The following is a 27028-nucleotide window of genomic DNA, read 5'->3' as shown; positions in this document are numbered from 1 at the left end:
GAGTTTGTGCGTCTCTTGAAAACATTGAGAGTAATGAGTCACGCCCACTGACTGTAAGAGAGCATACAGTTCGTGGTCACACCCCGCTTGTCTTCTTCATTACGCGCGGAAAGCTGAGCTTTACCACTGCACGTGAATGCAGCACTGGTTGAGTCAAAAAACGAAAGAGAAAATCTCTGAACATTTTTGGGGGATTTATTCATCTACATCGGTGCGTGATTGCTGTCGACCGATTTCTTTTAAGGTATTTTATCAATGGTAAGGTCTGATTAATTTATTTAAACAAGTTAAAATCTTTAGTTTTTTTTTTTTGGCTCATTCCGTGTTTTGCTTTTAAACTCTTTTCCAGTTCAGCTGATGGTGGATTTACACCTGTTCCTGTTTGTTTCTATCTTTTTATTCTTCTGTCGCTGCTGCCTGAGCAAACTGAACATGAGCAGAATCTGCAAAACATTCCCCGAGGCTTTGTCTGCAATCAATCCATGTGAGAAATGCAGAAAATTCAACTTCTTTTTCTTAAAACTCTGCTTTTTTATGGAGATGTTTGTTTGTATTAATGTTTAACCGATTGGCACATAATTGAAATGTCTGTTTCGTTGCGTTTATTCACTTCACATTCAAAGTACGGCTAAAACTTCTGCGCAGAGACTTGAAGAAATGCATCTGTGGGAAGTGAATGTCAGAGGTTCACAAAGTCTTTATATTTTATATAGTATGTGTTCTGTAAGTGAAGAGGAGCGTTTAAGTAAAACCATGAAAGGAACTGACAGGTTAAAACAAGAAAACGGAACAAACGAACTTTTTATCCAAAGCTTTTGAGATAACAAACGAAACAAAAATCAAAATTAGGTGCAAAATTTCGAATTGGCTAAATAGGAAATGAGTTTTATTTATAGCCCCTTTAAGCAGCTATGGTTTTCCCTGATTTATTTATGATATTGCGTGTAATGCCCACATCTTTATTTTGTATGCCCAACTACACAAAGGGATTCAAATTCAAATGTTTCGCAAACAAAACAAAACAAACTGCAATGTCATTTTTTATGAGACATTGATCAAATCAGCAGTGGGTTATTTGTTTGTCCTCACAACACTGTTTGTTTAAGACGCAAAAGTATTGACATGAGTGTTCAGGAGAAAAAAATGCCTTTATTTACCCACTGTCTTAAATTTGATCCTCACAATTTTAACAGGGTGGAACTGTATTTTAAAGACTTAACTGTCAACAAGTTTGTCATTCTTTCAATACAACAAGTAGTCTTTTCTACAAAATGAAAAACATTAGATAATTTATTTTCACCATAAAGTTTTGAAAATTAGCAAAACATTTTTCTGCAAAAAATTGTTCTTTGTTTCAAGGAAGCTTTTTGTAACCCTTGTGCTATCGTAGGCACTTTAACATTGGGAGTTGGGTCATCTAGACCCACTAGACAGTGCTCTGAACCTTTTTTCTTCAATGATTTGTGATCTTCACTGGTGTCCATGGATTACATGAAATCTTTCCACCTTTATCCACCTTTGTCATGGTAGGGAGAACACGTCAATGTAAGGGTGGGGTCATCTAAGACAGTGTTTTTCAACCAGTGTGCCGCGGCACACTAGTGTGCCGTGGGAGATGGTCAAGTGCGCCGTGGAGAAATTGCCCTCATTAACTGATCTAAAAACATTTTCCATCTCCAGGAAATCAGCTCTTTGTTCATCCAAACAGGCCCTGATAAAACACTGAGTAGTTAGGAATATAAAAGATCTTAAAATTACTTTTTCTTTGTGTTTATTTAATTCTATTAAAGACATTTTGATAAGAATCACGGTACCGCGATTTAGCTGCAGCTATAACTGTGTCAGGAAAAGTCCCGCCCCTTTAACTGTCTCCGCCAATCATTCTTGAAGACTTGATCACATGTTATCAGTCTGACCAATCAGAAGTGGTTATAGTCTTCACTTCCTTGTTCTTAATTCTGCTGATAAAGTCGCTCAGTTCTAACAAAAATACCAGCTAGAGCTCGTCTTTAGCTGGTGGTTCATCTCTTAGAAAAAACAGCCGCAACTTCCTGCTTTTTCTGCCACAATTATCACAAAAATCCACCTGAGATGCGCGCGGGGGGGGGGGGCTGTCGATCAATACAGACCATGAATTTCTGCTTTTTTTTTTGGGATGCTGGTGTGCCGCGGGATTTTTGTCAGAGTTAAAGTGCGCCGTGGCTCAAAAAAGGTTGAAAAACACTGATCTAAGATAGCACAGGTGTTAAATGAGCAGGAAAAGCCCTTCTACTGCCCCTAGTGGGATGATGATGAACTGCAGGGCAGAAAACATGTTGCAAATTGCACATGTTGGTTCTTAAGGAAAGTTTGATGGGATACGGGTCTCAAAAATGCACATCAGATATGATACAAATTATTATAGGGTTAAATGGGTGTTTACAGATACTTTAAATTTTATTTTAATCTCTTATATAACCCCAAATAACTTTCAGGCCTACTCTAAATTTCTGGTCCTAAATATGTTTTTGACCTCCCCATGCATCACAGCTGCTTTCCAATATTCGATACATTAAGTTTTTCTTTGAAAAGATTTCAAAAATATTGCTGCAGGGAAGTTGATGTTGAGGCTGGAGTCAAACTGAATCCTATCGGCAAAAACATTTATTTTAGTCAATGCAAATCCTTACATGCATTTAATCCCTGGTACTGATAACTTATCATAGTGCATTTCTTCAAAAAATGGAACAAAAAAAAGCCCAGAACCTACACAAAAACTTCTCCTGATTAGAATTTTTGCAGAAAAATGATTAAAGTAAATGTAACTGACAAATTGTAAGTCATAACAACCCACTTCCCAGGTTATAAAATTGTTCCATAAGGAAACAGATTGTCAGTTTGAATGCATTATTGTTACTCCTGCAGTCAGATACCATGGCTTGAAGAACCATGGAGCAACCTGTTACCTGAACAGTGTTCTGCAGGTTCTGTTTATGACTGAGGACTTCAGGGAAGCTGTGAACAGGTCTGTTATTTTCTGATTTATTTATGAAGATACCTGTTAAAGTTTGCAGTTTGGATGTGGATCACTCATTCCTGCTGTTTGTCTACAGCAGTTCCAAGTCTGAGTTTATTGATCATCACCTTAAAGATCTGTTCAAAAATCTATTGACACAAACCTCAGACTCATCCAGCATAATCCAAGCTCTTGGAATAGAAAGAGGTACACATCATCCATAATTATAACTGTGCACTTTAAAAAAAATTAAGTTTACGTTTATTGTTAAAATGTCAGGAGTTTTTGTTTGTCTGCCTCATAAAATATCAGTCAGAGCTCCTAGTTTTTAACGGATTCGTAACGAAAGAAATCTTTGATTTTAACCTTTAAGATGTCGGAATACAAGTGAAATGTCTTGTTCCTTCTCCCAGTGTACGAACAGCAAGACGCAGCAGAGTACTGTCAGAAGATTTTAAGGATGACCAGTCCCGATGCAGCAAAGGTAAAAGCTTTACTGTCCTCTAAGCAGAAAATCTTACATCAGTTCTTCTTTGTGTCTGATCATTTACAATCACACCGGCTGGCTGTTAATGAAATTCAACTCACTGGCAGTTTTCAAACCAAAAATGCTAACCAGTTCATGTCTTGATTTTTTTTTAATAGTCAAATAATTCACATCAGTTTCATGAAAACAACATAAATGATCCATGGCGACTGTTTTGGACATCAAAATCCATCATTTTATATCATTTTATTTCTTAAAGTCTGACTCCAACTAATATTTTTATGTATTCCAAAAACGTTCCCAGTAGTCTTTTGCCGCTGTTCCGGGCCCCTCCCCTCTCGGTTTTAACTCCTCTTTACACATGTAGGGCCTCTTGGTGGGAGGGTGCTTGGACAACAAACAGGCGATCCCCTCGCACTGCCCTACTCGCCAATTTTAACAACACCTGCTACTACACACAGCACAAGGAAGGTGAGGGGGGTGTCCCTTAAGTGCTGGCTTTCTCCATGCAAAGAGAGATCACATCACATCTGACCCTGGGGGTGTCCGTTACCCTGTGGTTCTGGTTCTTGCCTCTAAGTGCTGGGCCTCTCCAAAATTCCAACAGTGAGGGAGCCTGGTCGACCTTGTTTACCCCGCTCATCTGGGGACCCCCTCTTTACTTGGGCGACCTCCTCTTGCGAGGGGGGAGTGGCCCCTGCCTTGCTCTCTACTGGACTTCCCACAGGGTGGGTGGCTGCCTGGAGCGTGAGACAGGTCTCCCTTTGGGGGCCATGGTTCGTGCCTGAGGTTGGGGTTGGTGGGGTGCTCAGAACTCCTGGGAGGTGGTGGGCTGGTCGTACTGCTAATGTTAGGTTGGGGTTGGAGGGGGTGTGGGCTCGTGGAAGAGCATGTAAACATATGGATGTGGGGAATTAGGGGCTGCGTTCTCCAGTCACAACACAGAGGAGCATTTCTAATGAACCACTGCAAAAACTATGACCTAGAAAACAACATAGGCTTCTTTTATTTTTAATTTAAAACAACATAATCGCAATTAAAAGTCCACAGGAAACGCTTTTAAAATTGATCAAAAGGTAATCAGAGTGAGACTTTGATTTGCACTTGATGTATGTCTCTGTAGATCAAAGCCATGCTATGCTTATAAATATAATCAGAATTCTAAAAAGAATCTGTGGATGATTCAGTGTAGCCACTCCTAAATGGATCAAGTGAAAGACAAAGAAGAAAGTCAAAGAAACCTGGATGAATAAGATATGAGTTGCATGAAATTGAAAGTAATGTGAAGTACTCTTGTGCTTTCGTGTTTTCAGATCTTTCATGGGCAGATGACAGAGAGAACCACATGTCTGTCATGTCAAAAACAGTATGACACAGATGTACCATTCTGGCTTCTTCCACTGTCACTGGTCAATTCTGGGAGTGACAACAGTGTGGTGAGCTTCTGAGAACATTTCAACATCATCTTTTCTCTGCTATTATGCATCCAAACCTTCTTACGATACATTTGTTGGGTCAGATTTTTGGTAATTCAGATCAACATGCATGTGTTGTGTCAGCAGCAGGATGTAAAACAGAAAGATGTGTCGCTTTTAGAACCTTTGTCTTTCTATTTGACTGGACTTTATTCATAATCTTATTTTATGTCTTGCCTCATCCAACTCTGTTTACTGGCAGTGAAGCTGTAGGAAAGCTGAAACATCCTTCTCTGGACTCACCAAACAAACACTAATGTTAGGAGTTTTATTGTAGATAATAAAAATCTTGTAAAACATTAAACTACGAGTAAGTTCATCCCGCCTTGAGTTTTCTCCAAAGCAGTCCTCACTTTTTCTGCTTATTGCATCTAGTATGGGTCTTTTTTAAACTAAGTTAACTTTGGAAGCTGAAATTCCCCCAATTGATTTTCCACCAGACCCTACAATTCAAAGTATTTCCATGCATTAAAAAGATGCTTAACCATTTTAATGCATCTTACTGATGCATCCATAACCATTTCCATGCATCATGAGAGGATCAGTTAAAGTGCCACCTGATATGAATCCTGATGTAGGCCTGCACAATAAATGGCAAATGTGTTGTTATCGCGATATCAAGCTGTGCAAAACGTATATCGCAAATGACGGCGAACACTGCAATGAGCGTTTAACTTAAATGTGCAAAAAGCAATCTTATTTAGGCTGCCAAGGGGGCTACTTTGGTGCAGCAGTAGGGCGGTCGACCTCAGATCAGGCTATTGAAGATTCGATTCCCACCTCAAAGTGTCCTTGGGCAAAACTCCAAACCCCACCCTGCCTCTGGTGAAGCCATCAGTGTGTGAACGTGTGTGTGTGAGTGGGTGAATAAGACTGTGACTGTAAAGCGCTTTGGGCCTTTAAGAAAGGTAGAAAAGCACTTTACAAGTATACGCCATTTACCATTTACCTAGTCAAATAAATCCCTTTATGCATTTGACCAATCAGATGGATTCCTTTTATGCTAGATCAGGGGTTTGGAACCTTTTTGGCCGAGAGAGCCATGAACGCCACATATTTTTAAATGTCATTTCTTAAGAGCCATACGAAATGTTTAAAACTAAAAATACGAGTGATTGTGTACATTTTATGTAATTTCAACACTTTTAAAGTACAATAAGTCTGTGGATTCTTTTTAATAACATTGTTATTGTAGCGGACTTAGTTGAACTGGGTGGCTGTTGGGTTACGTTCTAAGTTCCAGAGTTCAGCGCTCATCTGCCGAGACGGCAAATCACAAGTTTCAGGCTGTTATAAACTGTCATCACAATGCCTCCGAAAAGGACTGGTCTAAAGAAACTTTTTTTAATTAATTTTTTTTGTAATTAAGGATTTCTCTGCGAGCCAGACGTGGCCATTAACAGAGCCAGATGTGGCTCGCGAGCCATGGGTTCCTGACCCCTGTGCTAGATGCTCGCCTCCTATGTAGACGAGGGTCATTTGGAGTGTAATTTAAGTTGTTGATACCTATTTAAATTAAACTATTGCAGTGAAATGGAAATTATGTTTTTGATTGTTTTGCTGTTTGTTCATGTATGGCAAGTTATATCATCATTTCAATATTGATCACTAATATTGCAAATCGTGAGACATTCTCATATCCTGCAGCCCTATCCAAATGTGATTTTTTTTTTTTTTTTAAAACAAAGGAACAAAGTTGGTAAAAGTCCAGCATCAGACTGGACTAAATGCAGTGGGATCAAAGAAGAAATCATCAAACTTATGTTCTATCAAGAAAAGACCGACTTCAGCAAGAGACTTTGCTGTTCCATGACAGACAATTGGCCATTAGATTGAAAATCCAGACAAGATTTCTAAACATATATAAAAAAATGTTATGCTTATTTTTAAAATATCACTTTATTGGCCTGTTTTTCTCTAATTGTCTCAATTTCTGTTGTTCTTGTATGTGTAATTTGATGTTTCCTGATTTCATTGTTCTTCAGGACGGCAACATCGAGAAATTTTTCAGAATTTCCTCTTTCAGTGGAGAAAATCAGATCTACTGTGAAAAGTGTGACAAAAAATCAGATGCTACAAGTGTGAGTTACAAATAAACATATTTGTGGTTTTTAAATTCCTTTTTCTAAAAATAGTCAAAAATTCAAAACAAATCTTTGATTTTGTTTTTTATCCAGGTATCAGTAGTAAAACATCATCCAGATGTTTTGATTCTGCTGCTGAAGAGGTTTATTTTCTGCTACAATTACATGACGTACATCAAAGTCAACCTTCCTGTGGAAGTGCCATTCTCCATGAAGATTCCAGAGGTAAAAGACTGTTAAAAATGGTCAGGATCATCAGTACTCTTCTTACTGATTTCCCCACATTTGTTGTTGTTCAGAATCAGACATATGAGCTGTACGCTGTTATCGACCATTTCGGGGATCTGAGAAGTGGACACTACAGCTCAAGAATCCGGTCTCAGCCAGACAGTGGATGGTACCAGTTCAACGATAACTCAGTCACAGCTGTAAGCTCAGTCACTGTGGAGCAAAGGTTTTCAGTAAATGACATTATTTTTAAGTTAAGAAATTAATGTGCTACTCTGCCTTTTCCTTATGTTAGCTTGGATGCTGTAAATTATCAAAAAATGGTGACACAGAGAAGTAAGTATTTTCTAGTAACATTTTTATTGCTTTTTATTTGTCTTTTTAAAGGAATTTTAGCATTTTAAAGGGCCTATATCATGCTTTTCTTAAGCCTTTCAGTGTAAACTATATCCACATATATGATAATATGCAGTGTTAGTCATTTTTTTTAGCTCTTTTCATACCTGGAAGTGAGACGATTAATCTCTGAGGCTCCGCCTTTTGGCTCCTTGTGGGTGCCGCCTATTTCATGACGTCATCATAGAGTCGGCCTCTGCAGCGTGTTTTAGTTTCACCCATGAAAACAAACAACATATAAAGATTTGCAAAAAAATGGATGTACAAATTGTGTTCATATAAAATAAAAGCGTTTTAGCCGATTACTGCTAGCTCTGTGGAGAAAGTGGGCGTGTGTGTTAGCCTGTGGGCGGTGCTGGCAGCACAGACTCTTCCTGGAAGGGGCTGATCCTCACTTATCGACATCACAATGTGACAACCCACTCGTTTCATGGATTAGGAGGGGATGCTGCTCAGAGCGCAGGTTTTCCGAGGAATGGATCAAAATACAGCTTTGGGGTTGTTAACAGTGAGGAATGAACATTATAATACAATTAAAAGCTCAAAAAGTTGATTTTGCATGATATAGATCCTTTAATACATTTAACTAAAATCCCACTAACACAGAGATGTTTTTGCTGCTATCTTGTGCTTTTTTTTCTTTTTAAACAGTTGCGTCATTGTGTGCCTGTTTACTTTAAGCTCCAACACATCTGTATAGAGAAGTAAATCCTGGCTGAGACCCTATCCTGTCAAACCTGCTTCTGCAGCACTGATCCATGATGTCAAACATACTTCTCATGTGAAGTAATGCACTTATAGGTTGCTGCATGTTTGACTAAAGAAAAAAAGACAAGAAGACCTTGTTTTACTGTGATACTCTTTCAACAAAGCTCAGACACTTTGACAACAGCACATAACTGGGGCCACTTTTTCCCAGCCGCTCTTTAATGAAAAAAAGGATGCTCTGTGCATCAGTACAAGCTGTACTAAAAGAGGACTAAAACTAATGTGCACACAGAAACTCAGAGCTGCATTCACAAATGACTATGAACTTTCTACACTTTATATTTAAATTTTAAACACTGTTTGAATTAAGAACAGCCAAAATAGAACAAACTTTAAAACCAAAAATTAAGTTTTTAACATGCTTTGTTAGAATTTAGAGTGCAAGTTACCTTCCTAGAAGAAGAGGTGTAAAGCAAAAAAGAAAATTTACAATGCTCCTAAAAATGTGTTAGAACATGTCAGTAACAGTTATAAACTTTGTTTATTCATAGTTTAGCAACATGCATAAAAGCAATGAATGAATGTCTGTCTTGCAGCAAAGCCTCACATTCATCAATGTAAAACTTTAAGATCTATAAAAACGATGTATATTTTTTAAATAAATGTAGTTTAGGAAAACTGCCTTCCTAAAACCCTGGCAGAAGAAAGGAAGACTATTTAAAATGTGTGGAATATGAGTACGATCCCTTTTGAAAGACGAGCAACTGCATTAACAGAATCATGAGAAAGTAAAAAATTGTCTCATTTTCTGCCTTGCAAGGTTTTTTAATAGAGAAAATATCTTAGTTTAAGAAAGCGTCTCAGAGACTGGATTTTTTCTTAAAAATAAGAATTCTTGGTAAGACTATTTTTCTTACCCCATCAACAGATGTTTTATGCTCCTCTAAAGAACATCTGCCATTGGGGTAATTGTCCTAATTCTAAGAGGGCCTGTTTTTGCAGCGTGTTTGTTGTATCAACAGCAGCGTCCAGCTATTTTTAGTCACACACACACAATTTTCTTAAGTTTGTATAAATAAATCTTTTATCAGTGTCCAAAACTAACAATTGCAAGTCCAAAATGTCTTTTATCTTTCTTAAAAAAAAGTTAATATTTTAGATTTGATTAAAACACTGATGTTTTGTTTCTCTGTCCAGATCCAAAAGTGCATATCTTTTGTTTTATAGAAAGAAAGGTAAGTATCAGACGTTGAATTGCTCTTGCTTTTTTATTCCCACTTCCTGAATTTCTTGTTGTTGTTTTTTTTTCCATTCAGACATTGAAAACTCTCTGACATCAAATGGGGGTTTTTCATCAGCCATCAGTGAGGATCCTGGAGCTGAAAAGCGAGCACACAGTGCCGATAAGGAGAAGCTTCTCCCTCCTGGAGTTTCACTTAAAGCCCAAAACTCAGCAAAAAATGAACCAGTTGGTTTAGATGAGATTGAAATTTCTGATAATTACATGACTGAACCAAAGCTGAATGATTATGTTTGTAAAGAAGATGGTTTGAGGAGAACTGATGTAGAAAAAGAGAAAAGGGAGAAGGTCCAGGCAGAAAATCTGCAGCAGCATTCAGATCAAAGTGAGGGTGAAGGATTCAGAAACGTGAACAGGGCTGAACATCCCAGTATCAGGCTAAATGAGGAGAGAGATGCTGCTAAACCTGCAGATTTTGATGGAGAAGTGAATGATAAACGAATGAAGACAGATATGCTAGAGGAAGGAGACGAAGGGGTTTCAGGTTATAGAACAACTGAAACAAGAAACCCTGGAGTTCAGGACAGACAGTTTGCAGAAGGTGATCAGAGATGTGAAAGATCAACCAGCGGTGTCTTGTCTTTAGACCCTCTGCAGGAAGAAGAGGGAAGAGCTCAAGAAGATGAAGATCCCAAAGTCAGACCTTCTCAGGCGACTACATTTTTTATGTCAAAGCCTGTTGAGATCCTGAACAAGAGGAAATTACCTGATGATCTGACCAACCCAGACCAAAAAAAAAAAATTAGAAATAAAAAAAATCCATCTGTAAACCTGGAGAATGGAAAACATCCAGGATTACAGCAGAGCGGAAAAGCAGAAAATCAAACAGATGAGAGATTGGAAAAATCAGAACTAGAAGGTTTTCAAGCAGGAAGTGGATTTCAGGAAGTTGCTGATGGAAGACCGAGCCCAAAGCAGATGAATGTTTTGGTGTTGGAGGAAGAGGAGCAGGTCATTTCTATTGTTGGTAAAAAGATCATAGTAAAAGTTATAGAGGAAACCCTCTACAACAGCATCAAAACATACCATGGACATAATCAATGAAATGTTGTCCAAAAAAAAATCCCCAGAAAAATAACAACAAGAAATTTTTAAATAGATATTTGTGAACAAAAAAAGCAAACACACAAGGCCAGGGAAGAGTTATGTAAATGTATGTTAAATACTCGTGGGATATAGTTCCTAAAAGGTCATGATGGTTCTAACAACGGAAAGCCTCTCAAAGTGGAAGAAAAGCAGAAAACAATTTAAACGTGTCTATAAATGTTATATATTTTAGGGTGATATGACTTTGGGCTGTTACTGAAATTCAATAAATTCTAAGTTTTGTTACATTACTTTTTTGTGTCATTGACACAAAGGGATGATGGGAGATCTCTGCAAACACATCCCATATTTTTGTTCAGTTATTCTCTTCTGTTTTATTTGAAAGTACTTTGACAGATTTCTCTGGTTTCCATAAAATGGTATGTTCTTTGATTGCATTAAAAATAAACATACATGACAGACGTGTGTTTGTTTGTTTGTCTGTTTTACTTAAGTGCTTTCTAATAGCAAGATAACTGTCATTAACTTGTAGCTGAGACAAAAACTTCAAAGATGTGTTGGTCATCTGTAACCTGATAATTCCTAAATTTGTTGGTCAAACAACATAAACCTGCATGTAAAAATATAAACGCAATATAAGATTAAGAAAGTTGAGTCTTACATAATTTATTAGATTATTTTGTTATTTCAATACATACAAACTTTCAGCAGAAGCCTTTATAATAATCTATTTATGTCCTAATTGGGAATTGTTCGGAATTAGGTGTTTTACCCAAGAACTGGAACCCTGGGATGAGCTGCTGCTTTTATGTTGACAAAAGGTGTTTGCACACGAGCTTTAAAGATTATTTAAAACAACTGTGATCAGCTAATGGTATTTTTATTTTAAAGAATGGGAGATTTTCGTGATCTTTGCTGATTGTGTTTTTTTTAATGGTGCATCACAGAGGATATATTATCACCATGCATTCCCCCAGACTTTGATACAACATATAGTAAAGTATAGTGATCATGTTTTATAGTTAATAGTTGATTCTGGGATCTAAATAATACTATAAATAATATGTGTTTGTATTTGATCAAATTACAACAGGTGTGCTGAGGCTTTGCAAGGGATATAATAGTCTATGTGAAATTACATTTTAAAAATGGTAATACCAAGGAAAGAACAACTGTGATGCCTATAGATTAGTGTAAAACGTTACGTAACGTAAACAGTATTTATCATAAATATTATTTTTTAATAATAATGCTGAAATACAAAGAAAAGTATGTATGTAAAAGTAGATAATAAACAAAACCAGAAATTTCTTGCATTCAGTTTTTAAAATCAACTAAACAAATTTTGGAACTATGGCTGGACTAAATAAAAAGAAAAAGCTGCTGAAATCGGTGTCTTCTTTTTACATTCGCACTTTATTGGAAAAAAAAACTTAACGGTGTTTAAATAGAGTTCTAACATAACAGATTGTAGAAATAACTTCCTGTTAACTCCTTATGCGCTCCAACATGCTTTCAGGCTGTTTGTCCTCATTCGACGAAAAAAAGAAAGCGAATGAAAATGGAAAAAATACATCTGTTTGTTGATCGCAGTTTTTTGGGAAAACAGAGGATTGTCGATCTGTGTGAAAGTGATGAAGAGATGCAGAAAATGACAGTCCTGCAGCTGAAGGAGAAGATAGCTCAACAGATACCTGAATACCGGCGATACGTAGAAGCAGGTAAACCGAGACAAGAAACGCAGTGAGAGCAAAATGAGAGGTTCAAGTCAAGAGAAGAAAGGACGCATTATGAAGTATAAAAATATGTAATGGGTGTTTGTAAAATGCTTACTGAACGGACTACGTAAATGTTTCGTTATTTTTGTCTAAAAAAGCACAAGTTTAAAGCTCCTAAAATTGAAACTTTGGATTTGGTTAAACTCTGTTTATGTGTATGTGTTCTGTTTTTCAACAGGGAGCAAAAATGTGGGTCTGATCTTTGAAAATAAGATGTTGGATGAAGACTCTAAGCCGCTGTCCGGATATGGAATCCAGCACATGTCTGTCGTCCGACTGCTGCTGGACTTTTCTGGAGGAGAAAGTCCAGCATTTCATGAAGGTTATACCTATGACAACAAAAAAACACACATCAGAACGATATGAGATTTCCTCACAACAAAGCAAAGCAGTCTAAGGCAGTAATCTCCAACCTTTTTCAGGCCATGGACCGGTTTAATGTCCATTTAATGGGAGCTTTTAGGTGTATTATAATGTTCATTCGTCACAAAAAGAAACCCCAAAGTATTTTGATCCATTGCCACATTTCTAAGTATTCCTCTAAAAACCTGCTCTCTGAGCACCAGCCCCTCCCAATCAAGGAACACTAGTGGGGATCTAACATTGTGACATCACAGAGTGAGAACAGGCCCTTCCAGGAAGAGTCTGTGCTGCCAGCACCGCCCCCAGGCTAACACCCACACCCACTTTCTCCATGGACCTAGTGGTAATCGGCAAAACGGTTTATATATCATAATGTGGACATTATGAACATCCATCTTTGCAAAAATTTGGATGTTGTTTGTTTTCATGGCCGAAATGCAGACACGCTCCCAAGGGCACCTCTAGGAAAACGTCACAAAATGGGCGGCACCCACACAAAACGGAAGGCGGAGCCTCAGAAAACAAGTCAAAGCAGCTCAGGAAATAACTACTATTTAATTTAATAAAAATCATTCTTCTGTGTGCCAAAAATAATATATTATTATATACATGGATATTGTTTACTATAAAAGGCTTAAGAATAGCATAATATAATCATAAAAATTCTCCCAAAAGAAATTTTCCAAATACATTTGCTGTTTTTTTTATTTGCTTTTCAGCTTAGGGCCTTTAACTTAGCGGTCCAAGCAGCCGCTTGAAGTCATGTGATCAAGGGTAACAACTCCACTTGCGATCAAGAGTTAGTCATAGACTGATGTGGTGAACAGAATTTAGTAGTTTTTTAAAGCAAAACTTCCTTCAGAATCAGAAAAAAAATGGAAATAATCTAAGTTAGCATAAATATTCACTATATTTTTCTGTCTGTGGCCCGGTACGAAGTGACCTGAGGGTCCGTGGGACGGAGGTTTGGAACCAAAACTAGGATCAATATCAAAGACTTCAAGATTGACCGTTAAACTATATGTATTTATGGACATTATTGTGCAAGACTGAAAACAGGGAAGACAGATTGGTTCATTTAAAAAGTATATACTTCTACATGAATGTACTCTTCCACTGATCAGAATTTGCATTATAAATGAAATCCATTAAATTTCAGATTTCAACTCATTTGGGAAAAATCTGGATTAGATTCTCGTTTGGTCTGTGTATTTTATTGGTCTGATCTTCCACAGAAATAAAAAATAATGTGTCTGATTTTTTTTACAGGTAAAGAGATGGAAAAAGATAACACACCAACCCCAAAAAGTATGATCATGTCAATGCAACTGCAAATGGGCACTTTAAACATTTTCCCACAAGGACCTGGCGAAGCGGAAAGTTCAGAGGATGAATCCAGCAAAAATAAAATTGGTGATAAAAAGAATGAAAAAAGAAAAAATAGTATGGACCGGCTTACTTATTTTCAAGATGGGGGCGGGGGAGTTCTATGCCATTATTTGAAGTTTTCAATGATCTTAACCCAATATTTTACATTTAGAGGAGGCTTTTTCGCAAACCCACTATGTTTAAGAAAAACACCATGAAACTGGAACATTCTCTAATTGTCATTTTTAAGGTTTCTGGGGTTTTTTTAACAGTAAAAAGTGTTCCGTTTCTGCAGATGTAGCTGCAGACTAAAAACCTGAAAGATTCAAACACAGCCAAAGTATTATACTTACTCAAATTTCTACTGCAGATTTTTTCGCACATTCTTTGACCATGTTTAATTTCAATCTTTTCATCATTTTACAGGTAGAGTTTTCAGTGTTACATTGATTATACATTTTCGACAGTTTGCCAAATGTTAAAATGGACTGAATGTGACTGTCCATATTTAAACTGTGAGTGAAAGGATCACATCTATAGCTAACTAATAACAGTAAAAAAAAAAATTTAAATCCCCCCAAAGAGTTGTGGACTTATGTGAATTGATTGTTGTTTTTTAAAATTGAATATTGCCTGAGTGATTCCTGCGTGCTTCACTCCAAACTATTTATACAAAAGAACTGATATGGAAATAAAGGAATTATACAAATTTTATCTCCTGGCTTTATTTGATATTTGGCCCCATCTAATCTTCATTTGTTCAATACTTATTCTCTGTTTCTTCTCTCTTTATGTATTACAACATAACTTCTATGCAGTATTTAAATGTCCTGATTTGTTTGTATAATTTCAATATTTGCTTAAATGGCAACATCTGGTGGATATTTCATGTCAGTATGCCAATTAGAAATCCTCTTTCTGAGAAAAATGCTGATGTGTCAAATATATATTTTTCCCTGCTTTTGATCCAATTTAACATGTTTGCTGAGACTATTGCAAGAGAGTGTGACAGCCAATTCAACACTGTAAAAAATGTGATATTACCAAGAAAAGAGTGCTATTAACCCTTGTGCTATCTTAGATGACCCCACCCTTACTTTGACGTGTTCTCCCTACCATGATAAAGGTGGAAAGATTTCATGTAATCCATGGACACCAGTGAAGATCACAAATCATTGAAGAAAAAAGATTCGTTGCACTGTCTAGTGGGTCTAGATGACCCAACTACCAATGTTAAAGTGCCTAGGATAGCACAAGGCCAACAGTACTTTTCTGGACTGAGAGGTCTGAGGTCTTTCTGTTGTAGCCACTCCTCCAGCTTGGGGGTCGTCCCGAGTGCTCCAATTACCACAGGTACCACTGTCACCTTCACTTTCCAGGCTTTCTCCAGTTATTCTCTGAGTCCTGATGTTTCCATTTTTCGCCTGCTACTGCCACATCCAACACAACGGCTTTCCTCTGTTCTTTATCCACCACAACAATGTCTCGTCACAGGCTGGTTTTTTTTAACAATATTTATTTAGTTGCTGTAAGGAATATCAAAAGAGGATTCTTTCAATTTTGTCTGTATATGGATTAATTTCCTGTTCTGGTATTTCTGCGGCTAAATCTGGGACAACATCAACAAAATATTCAAGTTGTGTAGTGCATCATTCATTTTTGATTTTTACTGTTTGAAGATATGTTTTATTTCCAATGCCGTGTTTAATCAAGCAGTTCCAGATGTCCCAAGCTCATTTAATATTGTTTATGTTTTCATTTCATGTTTTTTTTATAATACCATTTTTTGCTTGTTCTAATTACGTAATTTAGTATATTACTTTTTAGAAATGCAATCTATTTTCAGATTATTTAGTTTTGAGATTAGAAAATGTTTTTATGAGATTTTATGAAAATTAGGTTATTTTACAGAGATAATATTTATGACCATTTATGTTGCACACTTGTTCCTGTTTTTGTTGTAAACGTACACAACCCTGAACATTTCTAGAATGTTTGAGGTTCTAGGGTGAACAATCAATGTGTCATATCTTTAGGAATGCTATATCTTCTCTTTTGTGCACTGCTTTCATTTTGGGCATCAGTTCCTTTCTTTTTTGTCTTACAGCTATTAAAAAGTCTTCATTCATATACTGTACATCTCTGTTGAGAATATTAACCTTTTGTAATACCCTTGATTTGTCTTTAAACTGGAGACATTTCACCACAATAGGTTAATACCAAATAGTTTCTGCAGAGCAGCAGTAATTCTAAAGAAATTAATCTCTGAGTTTTAGGCGGGACCATTGGTGCAAAGTAAGCCCAGCCTTGCTTCCTGACCTCCTAATTTATACTTTCTCCCTCTAGCTTACCGCCCCTCACACTCCAACCTAATATTAGCGGCACAACAAAAATGATGAGCAAGATCGGAGCCAATCTTCCGTAAAGTTTTGAACCAGATTCCAGCTCAGACGAGAAACAAAACCAAGACATTCACGGATCTAGTCGTCTACAAGTACATGAATCAGAATGGAGCGGAGCAGGGAGCTTGTGGCCTGCTATCTGCTCCTGATTTACGATTTGAACAAAATGAACATTCAGAAATGCTATTTTAATCTTAATTTTCTTTATATATTTTCTCCATCATCAGAAAAAGGCCACGTTGAAAAGAAATGTTTATACAATTTTATGTGAATGGGTCATCTAAATGTTACGTCATTTTTAAGGATAACTGGTAGAATTCCGTTTCAAAAGTACTTAACTTGAATGAAATAATGTTTTTGCTTAAACTCTTTGCTTGCGTTGTTGTTGGTCTGTTTTTTAACAGAGACCCAAAATCTGCACCTGAAGTTCAAAGAAAAGACATTGGATGAAGACTCCAAGTTCCTGTCCGAATTTGGAATCCAGCACAAGTCTGTCATTCATATGATGGAAGTTCCTGAAGAACAAAGTTGAGAATCTTGTACAGATGGTTTAGGTAAAGGTGATAAAAAGAATGACGAAAAACACAAGAGTATGGACCGTCTTAATATTTCATATAAGACTGTCACATGTTTTTTTTTAGTATTCTTTAAACAAATCAAAGTAATTTTTAAATGACCCAATCGTGTAAATTATTTTAAACGACAGCTGAAAAGGATCAAAATAGAAAGAATATTATAAACCTACGTGTCAATGTAATGAGAATTTAATTGTAATTCAACTGATTTTTAATAGAAGTTTAAAATATTGATGTTTTTTTACAATGCTTGATGAACTCCTTAACCCTGACATGATTATGGTAAAGTTTGATTATGCTGCAGAGCTTTGAGTTTTCTATTTAGTTAAATATAAAATTCATATTACACTGTAGCTTGAAGAGCGGAAATAAATGAATAATGTAGAATAATGTCACACTGTATTGTTTGTGAAGCTAATCACTTTGTTTTAAAAGTGTGTTTTTAAAAAAAAGACTAATCTGAAAGTGACTAAAGTTGTTTTATTTTATAGTTTTGAAAAGGAATGTCAGCTTTCTATAGCTCTTGTCAAACTGTAGATCAAGCAGTTTGACCCTGAACTAAACTGATGACCACAGGAACAATGCATTACCGTATGGAGCTTTAACTATTCGACATCTAGCAATTGAATTGCTAGACAGTCAAATGAGGGGGAAAAAATAAAAAAAAACTCGCATAGTGTTAAATAAAAATGATATTCACACATGTTTGCTATTTTTACGTTGAAACAGATGACGACTTAAGGCTAAAAATGTTTCAAACGTGTCTGAAAGAGAAAAGCACGAAACCGGCCCGAACGCCTCCTCAGAACTCGGAAGTTCGCTACAGTTGTTATGACCTTTTTCGCTCTCCGTAGATGTTTTTTTTTTCCCCCTGTCCTCCTTGACAGCATGGCTGCCATCAGGAGTGCGGTGACTCCCGGCGTTTTAGGACGATGTTTACTTAGACAGACGGGGAAACCGAGCCGGGGCAGCTATCCACTTACTGGCGTCCAGGATCACGTATGTATGACTTTGCATTTTAGCGAGTGTTACGTGTTTGCAGAGAAATGACGCAAACTGCGTGATACCGCGGCTAACATGCTAGCCGGCTAGCCCGACCGTGTTATGTGTGACTTTGACGATGAGGGGTTCACATGCTCTCTGCTGCCTTATGTAGCAGGAGGACGTGTTATATACTGTTGTTAAAGTAACTAGCTACGACTACGACTTTTTTTAATAGTTAAGGAAAAAAACCACATAATCTGGAATAAACTTGATGTGAATCTGTTGTTATACATGTTATAAATACGATAAGTTCCGCTTAATTTTGACATTCAGGCAGCTCTATTTTCAGCTTAGAAAACATTTTACGAAGCTGCATCTCTTAATCATAAAGCTACTGTTAAATTGACTTCCTTTCACAATAAGACCATTTTGTATGTAGTCTGTAGAGATTGTGTTCATACTGTGTCTGTATTTTGTTCAGGCACTTTGTTGCAGTTTTGACCTTTTAAATAATCAGTTTAACTGTCGTAAATGTTTCATTGCATCAGTCTGACTCTCTCCTGTCTGGTGTCCAAGCAGCGGTTGCTCCTCAGGTCCTGTTTGCACTCAGTGGTGGGACGCAGCAGTCCTGCAGCAGCCAGGTCCCAGCTGAGCCGAAGACACCAGGGGAAGCTCCTCTGGGACACAGTCAGACACAGCAGCTCACAGGTGACTCTTGTTGATATTAACCATAATGACGTGTGTTTAGATATCACATAAAAACAGTCAAACTTTTCTCTTTTTCGGCTTAACTTAATAGAGATTTTAACATTTCCATTTATTAAGATACAATCCTTGAGTTACCATTTAGCAATGATTCATTTGTTTTAGACCGCATAGGAGAACTGAACCGACTGAGTGTGACATCACCCATAGAAAATGACTTTTGGAGTGAAGGTTACTGGAGCAAAAAAAATGCATGAGAACGAAGGAAAATCCATTCTTAATCAGATCCGGAGTACAAGTCGCACTTTTCTCTGAAAAATGCAACACTTCTGATCAAATCCGCCAAGCCCGGCGTGGTGCTGCACACCGTCTCTAAGGAAATTATGTCATTTCAGTCACAGTTTTGTTCATCCGTGAGCGATGGTTGGTCTGAGTTATCGTTTCTATGACAACCACTCTCGCCAATCAGGAATGAGCTTGTTGGAAGTCCACACCTCTACTAGTTGAAAGCGAGCTCAGGAGAATCTGTTGATCAAATGTTTCAAGCGTTGAATGTGAGAAAACGTACTTTTAATTGAGGCATCTGATTGTCCAATTTATAACTTGAATAACTTGCTGTAAAGAAAAAAATACCATGAAAAATTTAGGATTATCAAGAAGATGTTAAAAAAGGTATCAGAGCAAGAATGGTTATTCTAACCAATAGAATGACTGACTAAATGCTGTTTATTTCTCTATAGAAGTCTATGGGATTTAGGCTTCTTGGAGCCAGGGGGTACTTCCTGTTTGGAACACGAGAGGGGGGGGGTCACTTTGTCCAGCTCTCATATCCGGTCAATGGTTTCAGCACACTATAGGGATAAAATAAAGTGTTTAAGCTGTTATTATTCATCCGTCCATTTTTCTAAACCCACTTAATCTCTTTTGGGGGGGAATGAGTTGCTGGAGCCTATCCCAGCTACTGTTGGATGAAGGTGGGGAACATTCTGGATGGTTACCGGTAGCTTCTTTTAGTATTTGTGAAACATGAAAGACATACAAAAAGTGGTTGATTGTCCATCAGTTGTAATATGCGTTTGAAGTTTCTCTCGTTTTCTGTGCTCACTGCTTTTAGACAACTTTTAGAAATTTCAGTTCTTGATTGGATTATTAACTCCCACTCTGATCATCTTTGGATTTATTTATAAAGCTTTTCCGGTGGTCTTGGTGTGGGCCTTTAATCAATGTTATCAGACTGTAATAAGGGGCTTCATGCTGATTGGCTGCTGACCAGAGAAAGATGCCGATTGGTTGATTTAGATATAATGTTAGTGTCAAAAGATTGGCTGGATGTCAGTTTTAGATGCTGGTTTAGTCAATGATGAAATGGTTTTGCAGAAGCTCACAAGTTTTTTGCACTAATTTAAAACTTATTTTTACAGATGTTTGCAGATCCAAAACTTGTTCATGTGTGGAAATAATTTATAACCAAAGAAAAATAAGAGTTGTCATTGTTTATTTTAAATTTAAAAAGCTTTTTTTCTTTTTTGTTTCATGAGTTTCTAGTCTAACTTGTGTGTGATCTCATTAACTCATCTTGGATTTTACAGATTCCACTTGATGACGGGTTTAAGGCGGCGCCAAGCATCGAAGCTTCCAGCGGTCCTGCTGCGTCTCCGTCGGCTGGGCCGGTCGTCCCACAGACAGTACCTGAACAGGTGTTTGAACCTGCAGCGGAAAAAGACACGGATCACCTGCTGGTTCGGTTTTCTGACCATTTCCATTTTTTTGTTTGAAAATCTTAAAGATTGAGGCGGCAGCATCAACCAGCAGCAGCTCTGCTACCTCGTTGATCCCAGAAGCTCCTCCTACTCCTGCTGACCTTGTGACGTCGCTGCCGGTACCAGGCGACGCGGCCCCCACTGCAGTGGACCTCCTGCAGGCCCTGTCTGCAGAACCTCGGCTGGCAGAGCTGGGCTTGGCCGGTAACACTCCGGTGGGTCTCATCCAGAACTTGTTAGAGTTCTTTCACATGGATCTGGGTCTGCCCTGGTGGGGGGCTATTGTTGTAGGTAAGCAGCGCTTCTTGGAAAGCTTTAAGTCCCAGTCCGGCTGTGGAGTTTCACTGTTTCCTTCCTGCTTCCCGCGCAGGAACCGTCCTGGCCCGGTTGGCCGTGTTTCCCGTCATAGTGAAGGGTCAGAGAGAAGCAGCGAAGTTGAACAACGTGCTTCCAGAAATCACCAAACTCACCAACAGAATGAACGAGGCCAAGCAGAGCGGAAACAAGTTTGAATGTGCGACTCTCTTCTTTTTGAAAGCGCGATTCTTTTGAAAAAGGGTGTGAGTGGAAGTCGTCACGAGTCGATTGCTCTCTGTTGCAGTTGCCAAAGCGTACTCAGACCTGAACCTGTTCCAGAAGAAGAATGACGTGAATCCTCTACGCGGCTTCCTGGTCCCTCTGGTCCAGGTTCGTCTGTTTTCATGCCATTTAGTCAGAATACTACGTTCACACATGTGACTTGTGTTCTTGAATGTGCACTTGGCTCATGGTGTTCACACTGGACAGACAGGGAGGGGCTTCTTCTTTTTCAACTGTTTACTAGCGCATTTCCACCACCTAGGTGGGAAATCTCCCAAAGCTGGCTTCAGACTTTTTCTTTCACAGATCTTTTCTGATATATGAAAGACTTGGTGTCACAAACTAGTTATTGATTTCAGCTCCGGGGCCAAGGACAGGCACTTCCATGAATTAAAATGGACGCCATCTCTACGTCACAAACACATCCAAGTCCCTGACTGGTCAAAGTTTAACTTGATTTCAGTTTGATAGTGCATTCAGTGTCCGCACATTTTGTACGTAGAGCTTGAAAATGGTCGTAGAAAGTTGTGTAGCTTTGTGTTAACGCAAGGATTTTGAATGTGGAAGCCCGAAATGCACATTAACACATGTTTACATGACCTTTTCTTTGGAAGGTGTTGCTTGAACACACATAGCCGAGGGCGGTGTGAATGTAGCTTTAGAGTCATTTGCTGGGTTTTTCTTTTGTGTTCCTGAAAAGAGTGAAGAATAAGGATCAACAAAGTGACAAGTTGTTTTGGCCCATTTGAAGGCATCAAATGGAGGAAACACGAGCCAGACTCCAGTCATGACTTGTAACCCCATGAATATGACTTTTTTTCTCTGTTATTTGCATTTTGGTTTCACAACAGAGAACTTTCTCCAGTGAGTTGATGTTGAATGAGCAATGAGCAACCAAAGTGAAAAACCTGAATAGAAACAATCCTTATGAAAATAGATTCTGTGTTATCATTTAATTTCAAATAACAAATGATCAAATTTCACACAACAGCAATGCACCATGGTCAATTAATCATCAATGAATTAATCAGAAAATAGAAAATACATTTCAAACGATTCATGTCCAAACGGCAAAAAAAAATTACTTCCACATCTCACCGGCTGCCTTTCCACTCTTTTAGATGCTTTGTAAGGTTTTTTATTTATTTATTTATCTGACAGTCAGGCCCAACCTCTGTTTCTTTCAACACGCGTGTTCCTTTTCTCGACACCTAAATCACCGTGGACGCACTGACACAGGCTTAATTGTTTTCACCTGTTGCAATTCACCAACTTTCGCAAACAAATTTCCCTTTTAATGCCTTTTTCTCAATTTTATAACTCACTTTCTATTCCAATTTTATTCTTCCGTTATTTAAATATATATATATATATATATATATATATATATATATATATATATATATATATATATATATATATATATATATATATATATATATATATATATTTATTTATGCACAAAAAAGAAATGTGTAAGTTTAGCGGATAGATGAGAGCTGAAGGTTTCTGGCGTTGGACAGACTTTATTGTTACAACAGAAAGTTACGTCGTTTTAGTTACATAAGGTGTATATCTGTTTAAACTTCTTTAATATTTGAGGCCCAATTTGATTCTTTGTTCATATTTCTCAATCCTGGGGGTTCTCACTATATCACTCCTCACTTTTCACAGTCTTGCTGTTTTGTGTATTTCTTTCATTGCAGTTGTGCATTTTTTTTTTTTTTTTTACAGCACACTGAGTTCTGCGTCCTGATTGGCTGTAGAACTTGTCAATCAGTCTTCTCTGCATTGTCTTCTGTAGGGAATTCGTGCAAATCTATACAAATGTTTAATCTTGATCAGATCTTCGTTTTCATTTTGTAATACTAAACTTATTTATCTACTAAGGTTTGAACTTTGAAGGTTTAAACAAAAAAGTTTGAAAATGTTCATAAACTTAAAACATCTAGAATCCTACTTCACAGATTTCACTGCGGGTTATTTTTAGAACGTTACTCGGTTTTAAGTCTTGTTTGTTCCCTCAGGCCCCCGTCTTCATCTCGTTCTTCATCGCTCTGAGGAAGATGGCGTATCTGCCGGTTCCCAGCCTGCAGACTGGAGGAATGCTGTGGTTTACTGACCTGACGGCAGCCGATCCCTTCTATATTCTGCCTATTGCTGTGACCGGCACCATGTTCTTCATCCTTGAAGTGAGGCGGCTGCCACAGTTGACCAGTTTTGCATTGTTTTTGGTTTGAAATGGGAACTATCGCGGGGATTCCTTTGAATTTCCTCAGCTTGGTGCAGAGTCTGGCATCGATAACCCCAACCTGCGAGCCATGAAGACTGTTTTCAGGATCATGCCTTTGGTCATCCTCCCACTCACCATCAACTTCCCTACAGTCAGTGTGACTCCACTACAGTTTGGTTTGTGCTCCATCCTGAAATCACATGACGCAGGAGTTTTTCTTTTTGTCCTGCAGGCTGTGTTCACCTACTGGCTGAGCTCCAACCTCTTCTCACTCGGTCAAGTGGCTTTGCTCAGACATCCCGCCGTCAGGAAGAAGTTCAAGATCCCAGAAAAGATCCAGCACCCGGCCTCCGCCCTGCCCCAGAATAACGGGCTGATCGAAAGCATGAAGAAGGGTAAAGGGAATAAAGAAGTGGGATAGGATTGATTGTGTTGCAGATCACTTAAGCAGGGATTGAGTTCAAAAGGGGTTTTCTGTTCTGCCCAATTTGGTGTTCAGGTTGGAAGAACGCTCAACTCGCCCAGCAGCTGGAAGAAAGAGAAAGAAGAATAAAGAACCATCTGGACCTCGCTGCTAAAGGTCAGTGGAGACAATTTTTTATTTCTCCTGAGGCCTAATTCAACTCTGGAAACAAACAAAGTGACTAAAATGGAGAAAAAAACAGCAAAATGCGAAGATTTCTTGACTGGATTCTCCAGTAAAACTCTTTTTACGTAGAAAATGTTTGTTCTCTGCTTCAAAATTCACGTTTACTGAAGAATCCCAGACACAAATGAATTCTGTCGCTTTTGATCATTTACCTAAAGTCCCCCTAAGAAAATTTCTTTGGTATTAAAGTCGTTCTCAGTGGTAGGACCCAGAGGAGGAGTTGCGTTTAGGACTACAGGTTAGGGTTGAGCTGCGTTCACGCCGAGCGCGATTTCCTCTGCAGAGGCGTCCAGTTTCAATGTTAAGTCGATGGTACAGACGCCATCTGAGCTCCTGCGGTGCGATTTGAGCGATGTGCAGCACAATTTCAGCAGAGCAGGTTGGTACCCGTCTTAACCAAATCACCCAACAGAGCCCGTCCCAGCTACTGATGGGCAAAGCCGGGTACGTCCTGGACCGACTGTTGCAGAGTGGATAGAGCTGGAGCGATCGCGATCACTATATATGGGGTGACAGTGGCTCAGGTGGTTGAGTGGGTCATCCAATGATCGAAGGGTTGGCGGTTCGATACCCGCTCCCACCAGCCAAATGTCGTTGTGTCCTTGGGCAAGACACTTCACCCTCCTTGCCTCCAGTGTGGCTCCACTGGTGTGTAAATGTGTATGAATGTCCCGGTGATGGTCAGAGGGGCCGTGGGCGCGAACTGGCAGCCATGCCTCTGTCAGTCTGCCCCAGGGCAGCTGTGGCTACATCAATAGTTCCCATCACCAAGTATGAATGAGGAGTGAATGAATAATGGCCACAATGTAAGCTCTTTGAGCGTCTGGAAAAGTGCAGATAAATCAAATCCATTATTATTTTTATTATACCGGCTCCCAGGAGGCGAGCTGTTGGCCAGACAGAAACCCGCTGCGGGATTTGGAGCCAGGCTGCTCGGGCCTCCTGAACTTTCTGATATTTTTTTTGTTTTCATGGAGGCAATAGTAAAAGAAGGTCCCCTGATTTTAGTCTTGTTTTTATTTTTTCCTTCTCTGGATAATGCAGGACAGCAAGCCTTCAAACTAAGTCGGAAAGAGAACACAAATGCAGAGGACACATTTGGGACTTTAACTTGACAGCTATTTAAAATTAAAAATAACATTTGTTCATTTTCATAAAATAAATGCAACACATGCAAAACTCATGATACGGGATTTTTATCAGAGGGGGACTTTATACCATTTTAAAACTTTTAAAGGAAAACGTTTTTTTAGGTTAAATTAGAAAGAAATTGCATAAAAGAAACTGATAATTCTAATTTTTATTTAAAAAAAATTAAATAAAGAAACTTGCATTCAGGTTTAAATGGATGAAGATGATTTAAATTTTGTAGCTTAAAATAAAAAATAAGCAGAAACAATACGAATGAATAAGTATTAGGTTATGCAGGACTCCGTTCTTTGGGGTATTCTCATCTCATTACTAAAGAAAAACTTCGGTCTTCCACCAACAGAGGAATTACCAAAACAGGGATTTGACATTCTGTGATGGTGTAGAGCCGTCACAGCAGGACATTATTCTTGTTGTTCACCTTAAAACAATAATTTTTGCCAAGTTTAAAATTTTGCAAAGTTAAAGTGCTCTGAAGGAGTCATATTTGTCCCAAAAGAGCAGAGAAGAAAGAATCAAGCCAATTGCAACAAGAAGGAATTATAACATATAGCAATGTCGCCCCCTTGTGGTTGTTGTGGCCCATTACTAGAAATGTATATTTTTTCATAGCTCTTTAACAGTTTGTTTTTAAGAAAAAAAATGATGCGGTATTATAAGTTCAGTAAAATTAGTTTAAATTTAAAATTAGGAATTTTTTCTAAAATTTGTTCTCAATCTGGTGCAATGATCTGCACACTATTGTATTTCTTCCCATTCATCACATTTTTTAAACAACAGAACTTCTCTCCGTTTCCCCGTTTAATTGCTTTTCAAAACATCCAAACGTTTTTTTTTCTTTTCTATTGAAATGTTTTTTTTTAGTTTTTGTTGTAATGTGTCCCTTTGCACTGCAGGTCCATTAAGGCAGACATTCTCCCACAATCCCCTGCAGCAGACTCCTCCCATCGCTGCAGCCTCTGCCAAAGCCAAACCAGCCGACGTCAAAGCGAGGCCGTGGAAGGACACCATTGGATGATTTCCTTCTGCTCTGAGCTTCATTGTGGTTGTGTACATAGATAAAGTTGGATCAGTTTGAGGATGGTTGTGAATATTGTAATATTCTAACTAAAATACGAACTATGCCTCAAAACAGTTTCCGTTGTTTTCGTGCCGATCTCACATTTTTGAGAAGTGAGTTCATGATTCAATTCGGATAAAACAACAGATCATAAATGGCTCATCTTGATCAGGAAACGTTACAATTTTATGCTCAAAATGAGCCGAATCAAAGTATTGTTAAATAACCAGCCTGCAGCATCTTCTCTTTTCAAAACTTCTTAAAGATGTCTAAATGTCAAAGCCCTTCAGTTTTGCTTTTGATCTATTGGTGTCATAAATATTTTATGTAGGGCTTCAAATGGTTTATAGTAGCCTTCTCTACATGTAAAATACTCAGACTGCAGGCAGAAAAACATAATTCTGATTTTTCTGGATTCTGGATGAAGCCATCTGTTGTATTTGTTAGTTTCCCTCTGTCAATAAAGGCACATCACATAGGGCTCACTCAAATGACTTCAAAGTGATTGAAAACTAATACTCAAAAATGTAATGTCACTCAACCAATAAAAATCCGATTTAGTTTTTGGTTGTTTGACAGGAAAAAACGGTAAAAACGTGCAATAATTCATGTGTCATGAAGACTATATGTAAAAGATCTTTGCAGTGACATTAACCCTGTTGATCATTTGTATCATAGTCGATACATTTCTGAAACCTCTATC

The 27028-nt window shown here is 38.1% G+C and overlaps 2 protein-coding genes and 1 long non-coding RNA gene across 4 annotated transcripts; all 3 read left to right on the top strand.

Moving 5' to 3' along the window:
* The first annotated feature begins 102 nt into the window (after positions 1-102).
* LOC101168495 (ubiquitin carboxyl-terminal hydrolase 48) lies at positions 103-11185 on the top strand. 2 transcript variants are annotated; one of them, XM_011487555.3, is made up of 12 exons: positions 103-258; positions 350-484; positions 2905-3004; positions 3096-3202; positions 3409-3479; positions 4796-4918; positions 6943-7038; positions 7135-7266; positions 7341-7469; positions 7565-7605; positions 9571-9608; positions 9690-11185. In XM_011487555.3, exons 2-12 carry the CDS (start codon positions 358-360, stop codon positions 10715-10717), a joined length of 1992 nt encoding a protein of 663 aa, XP_011485857.1. In that variant the 5' UTR covers positions 103-258; positions 350-357; the 3' UTR covers positions 10718-11185. The 2 variants fall into 2 exon arrangements, with proteins under 2 accessions (XP_011485857.1, XP_011485856.1); XM_011487554.3 differs by having other exon boundaries at positions 104-258; positions 3093-3202.
* Positions 11186-12192: 1007 nt separating this feature from the next.
* LOC105356425 lies at positions 12193-14943 on the top strand. The gene is made up of 3 exons (XR_910583.3): positions 12193-12441; positions 12677-12820; positions 14131-14943. It is a non-coding gene; the product is annotated as an uncharacterized LOC105356425 (long non-coding RNA).
* A 3117-nt stretch (positions 14944-18060) lies between these two features.
* oxa1l (OXA1L, mitochondrial inner membrane protein) lies at positions 18061-26888 on the top strand. The gene is made up of 11 exons (XM_004079831.4): positions 18061-18205; positions 18770-18898; positions 20485-20592; positions 20682-20946; positions 21026-21169; positions 21257-21342; positions 23262-23426; positions 23514-23618; positions 23700-23862; positions 23967-24047; positions 26162-26888. The coding sequence occupies exons 1-11, from the start codon at positions 18095-18097 to the stop codon at positions 26281-26283; spliced, it is 1479 nt and encodes a 492-aa protein (XP_004079879.1). The 5' UTR covers positions 18061-18094; the 3' UTR covers positions 26284-26888.
* The last annotated feature ends 140 nt before the right edge of the window (positions 26889-27028 follow it).

Source organism: Oryzias latipes, chromosome 18 (genome assembly GCF_002234675.1).
Source record: "Oryzias latipes chromosome 18, ASM223467v1".
Lineage (NCBI taxonomy): Eukaryota > Metazoa > Chordata > Actinopteri > Beloniformes > Adrianichthyidae > Oryzias > Oryzias latipes.
Note: the sequence above shows the minus strand (reverse complement) of the source record. Positions and strands in the feature narration are given on the sequence as shown.

What these genes read in the sequence shown, in the direction of transcription:
- LOC101168495 (XM_011487554.3), top strand. Translation starts at nt 358, where the DNA reads ATGGTGGATTTACACCTGTTCCTGTTTGTTTCTATCTTTTTATTCTTC. An exon ending in AAAAATCAGATGCTACAAGT is followed by an intron (nt 7,039 to 7,134) that starts GTGAGTTACAAA and finishes TTTTTTATCCAG; the next exon opens with GTATCAGTAGTAAAACATCA. An exon ending in ACGATAACTCAGTCACAGCT is followed by an intron (nt 7,470 to 7,564) that starts GTAAGCTCAGTC and finishes TCCTTATGTTAG; the next exon opens with CTTGGATGCTGTAAATTATC.
- oxa1l (XM_004079831.4), top strand. Translation starts at nt 18,095, where the DNA reads ATGGCTGCCATCAGGAGTGCGGTGACTCCCGGCGTTTTAGGACGATGT. An exon ending in GTGGGGGGCTATTGTTGTAG is followed by an intron (nt 20,947 to 21,025) that starts GTAAGCAGCGCT and finishes CTTCCCGCGCAG; the next exon opens with GAACCGTCCTGGCCCGGTTG. An exon ending in CCATGTTCTTCATCCTTGAA is followed by an intron (nt 23,427 to 23,513) that starts GTGAGGCGGCTG and finishes GAATTTCCTCAG; the next exon opens with CTTGGTGCAGAGTCTGGCAT.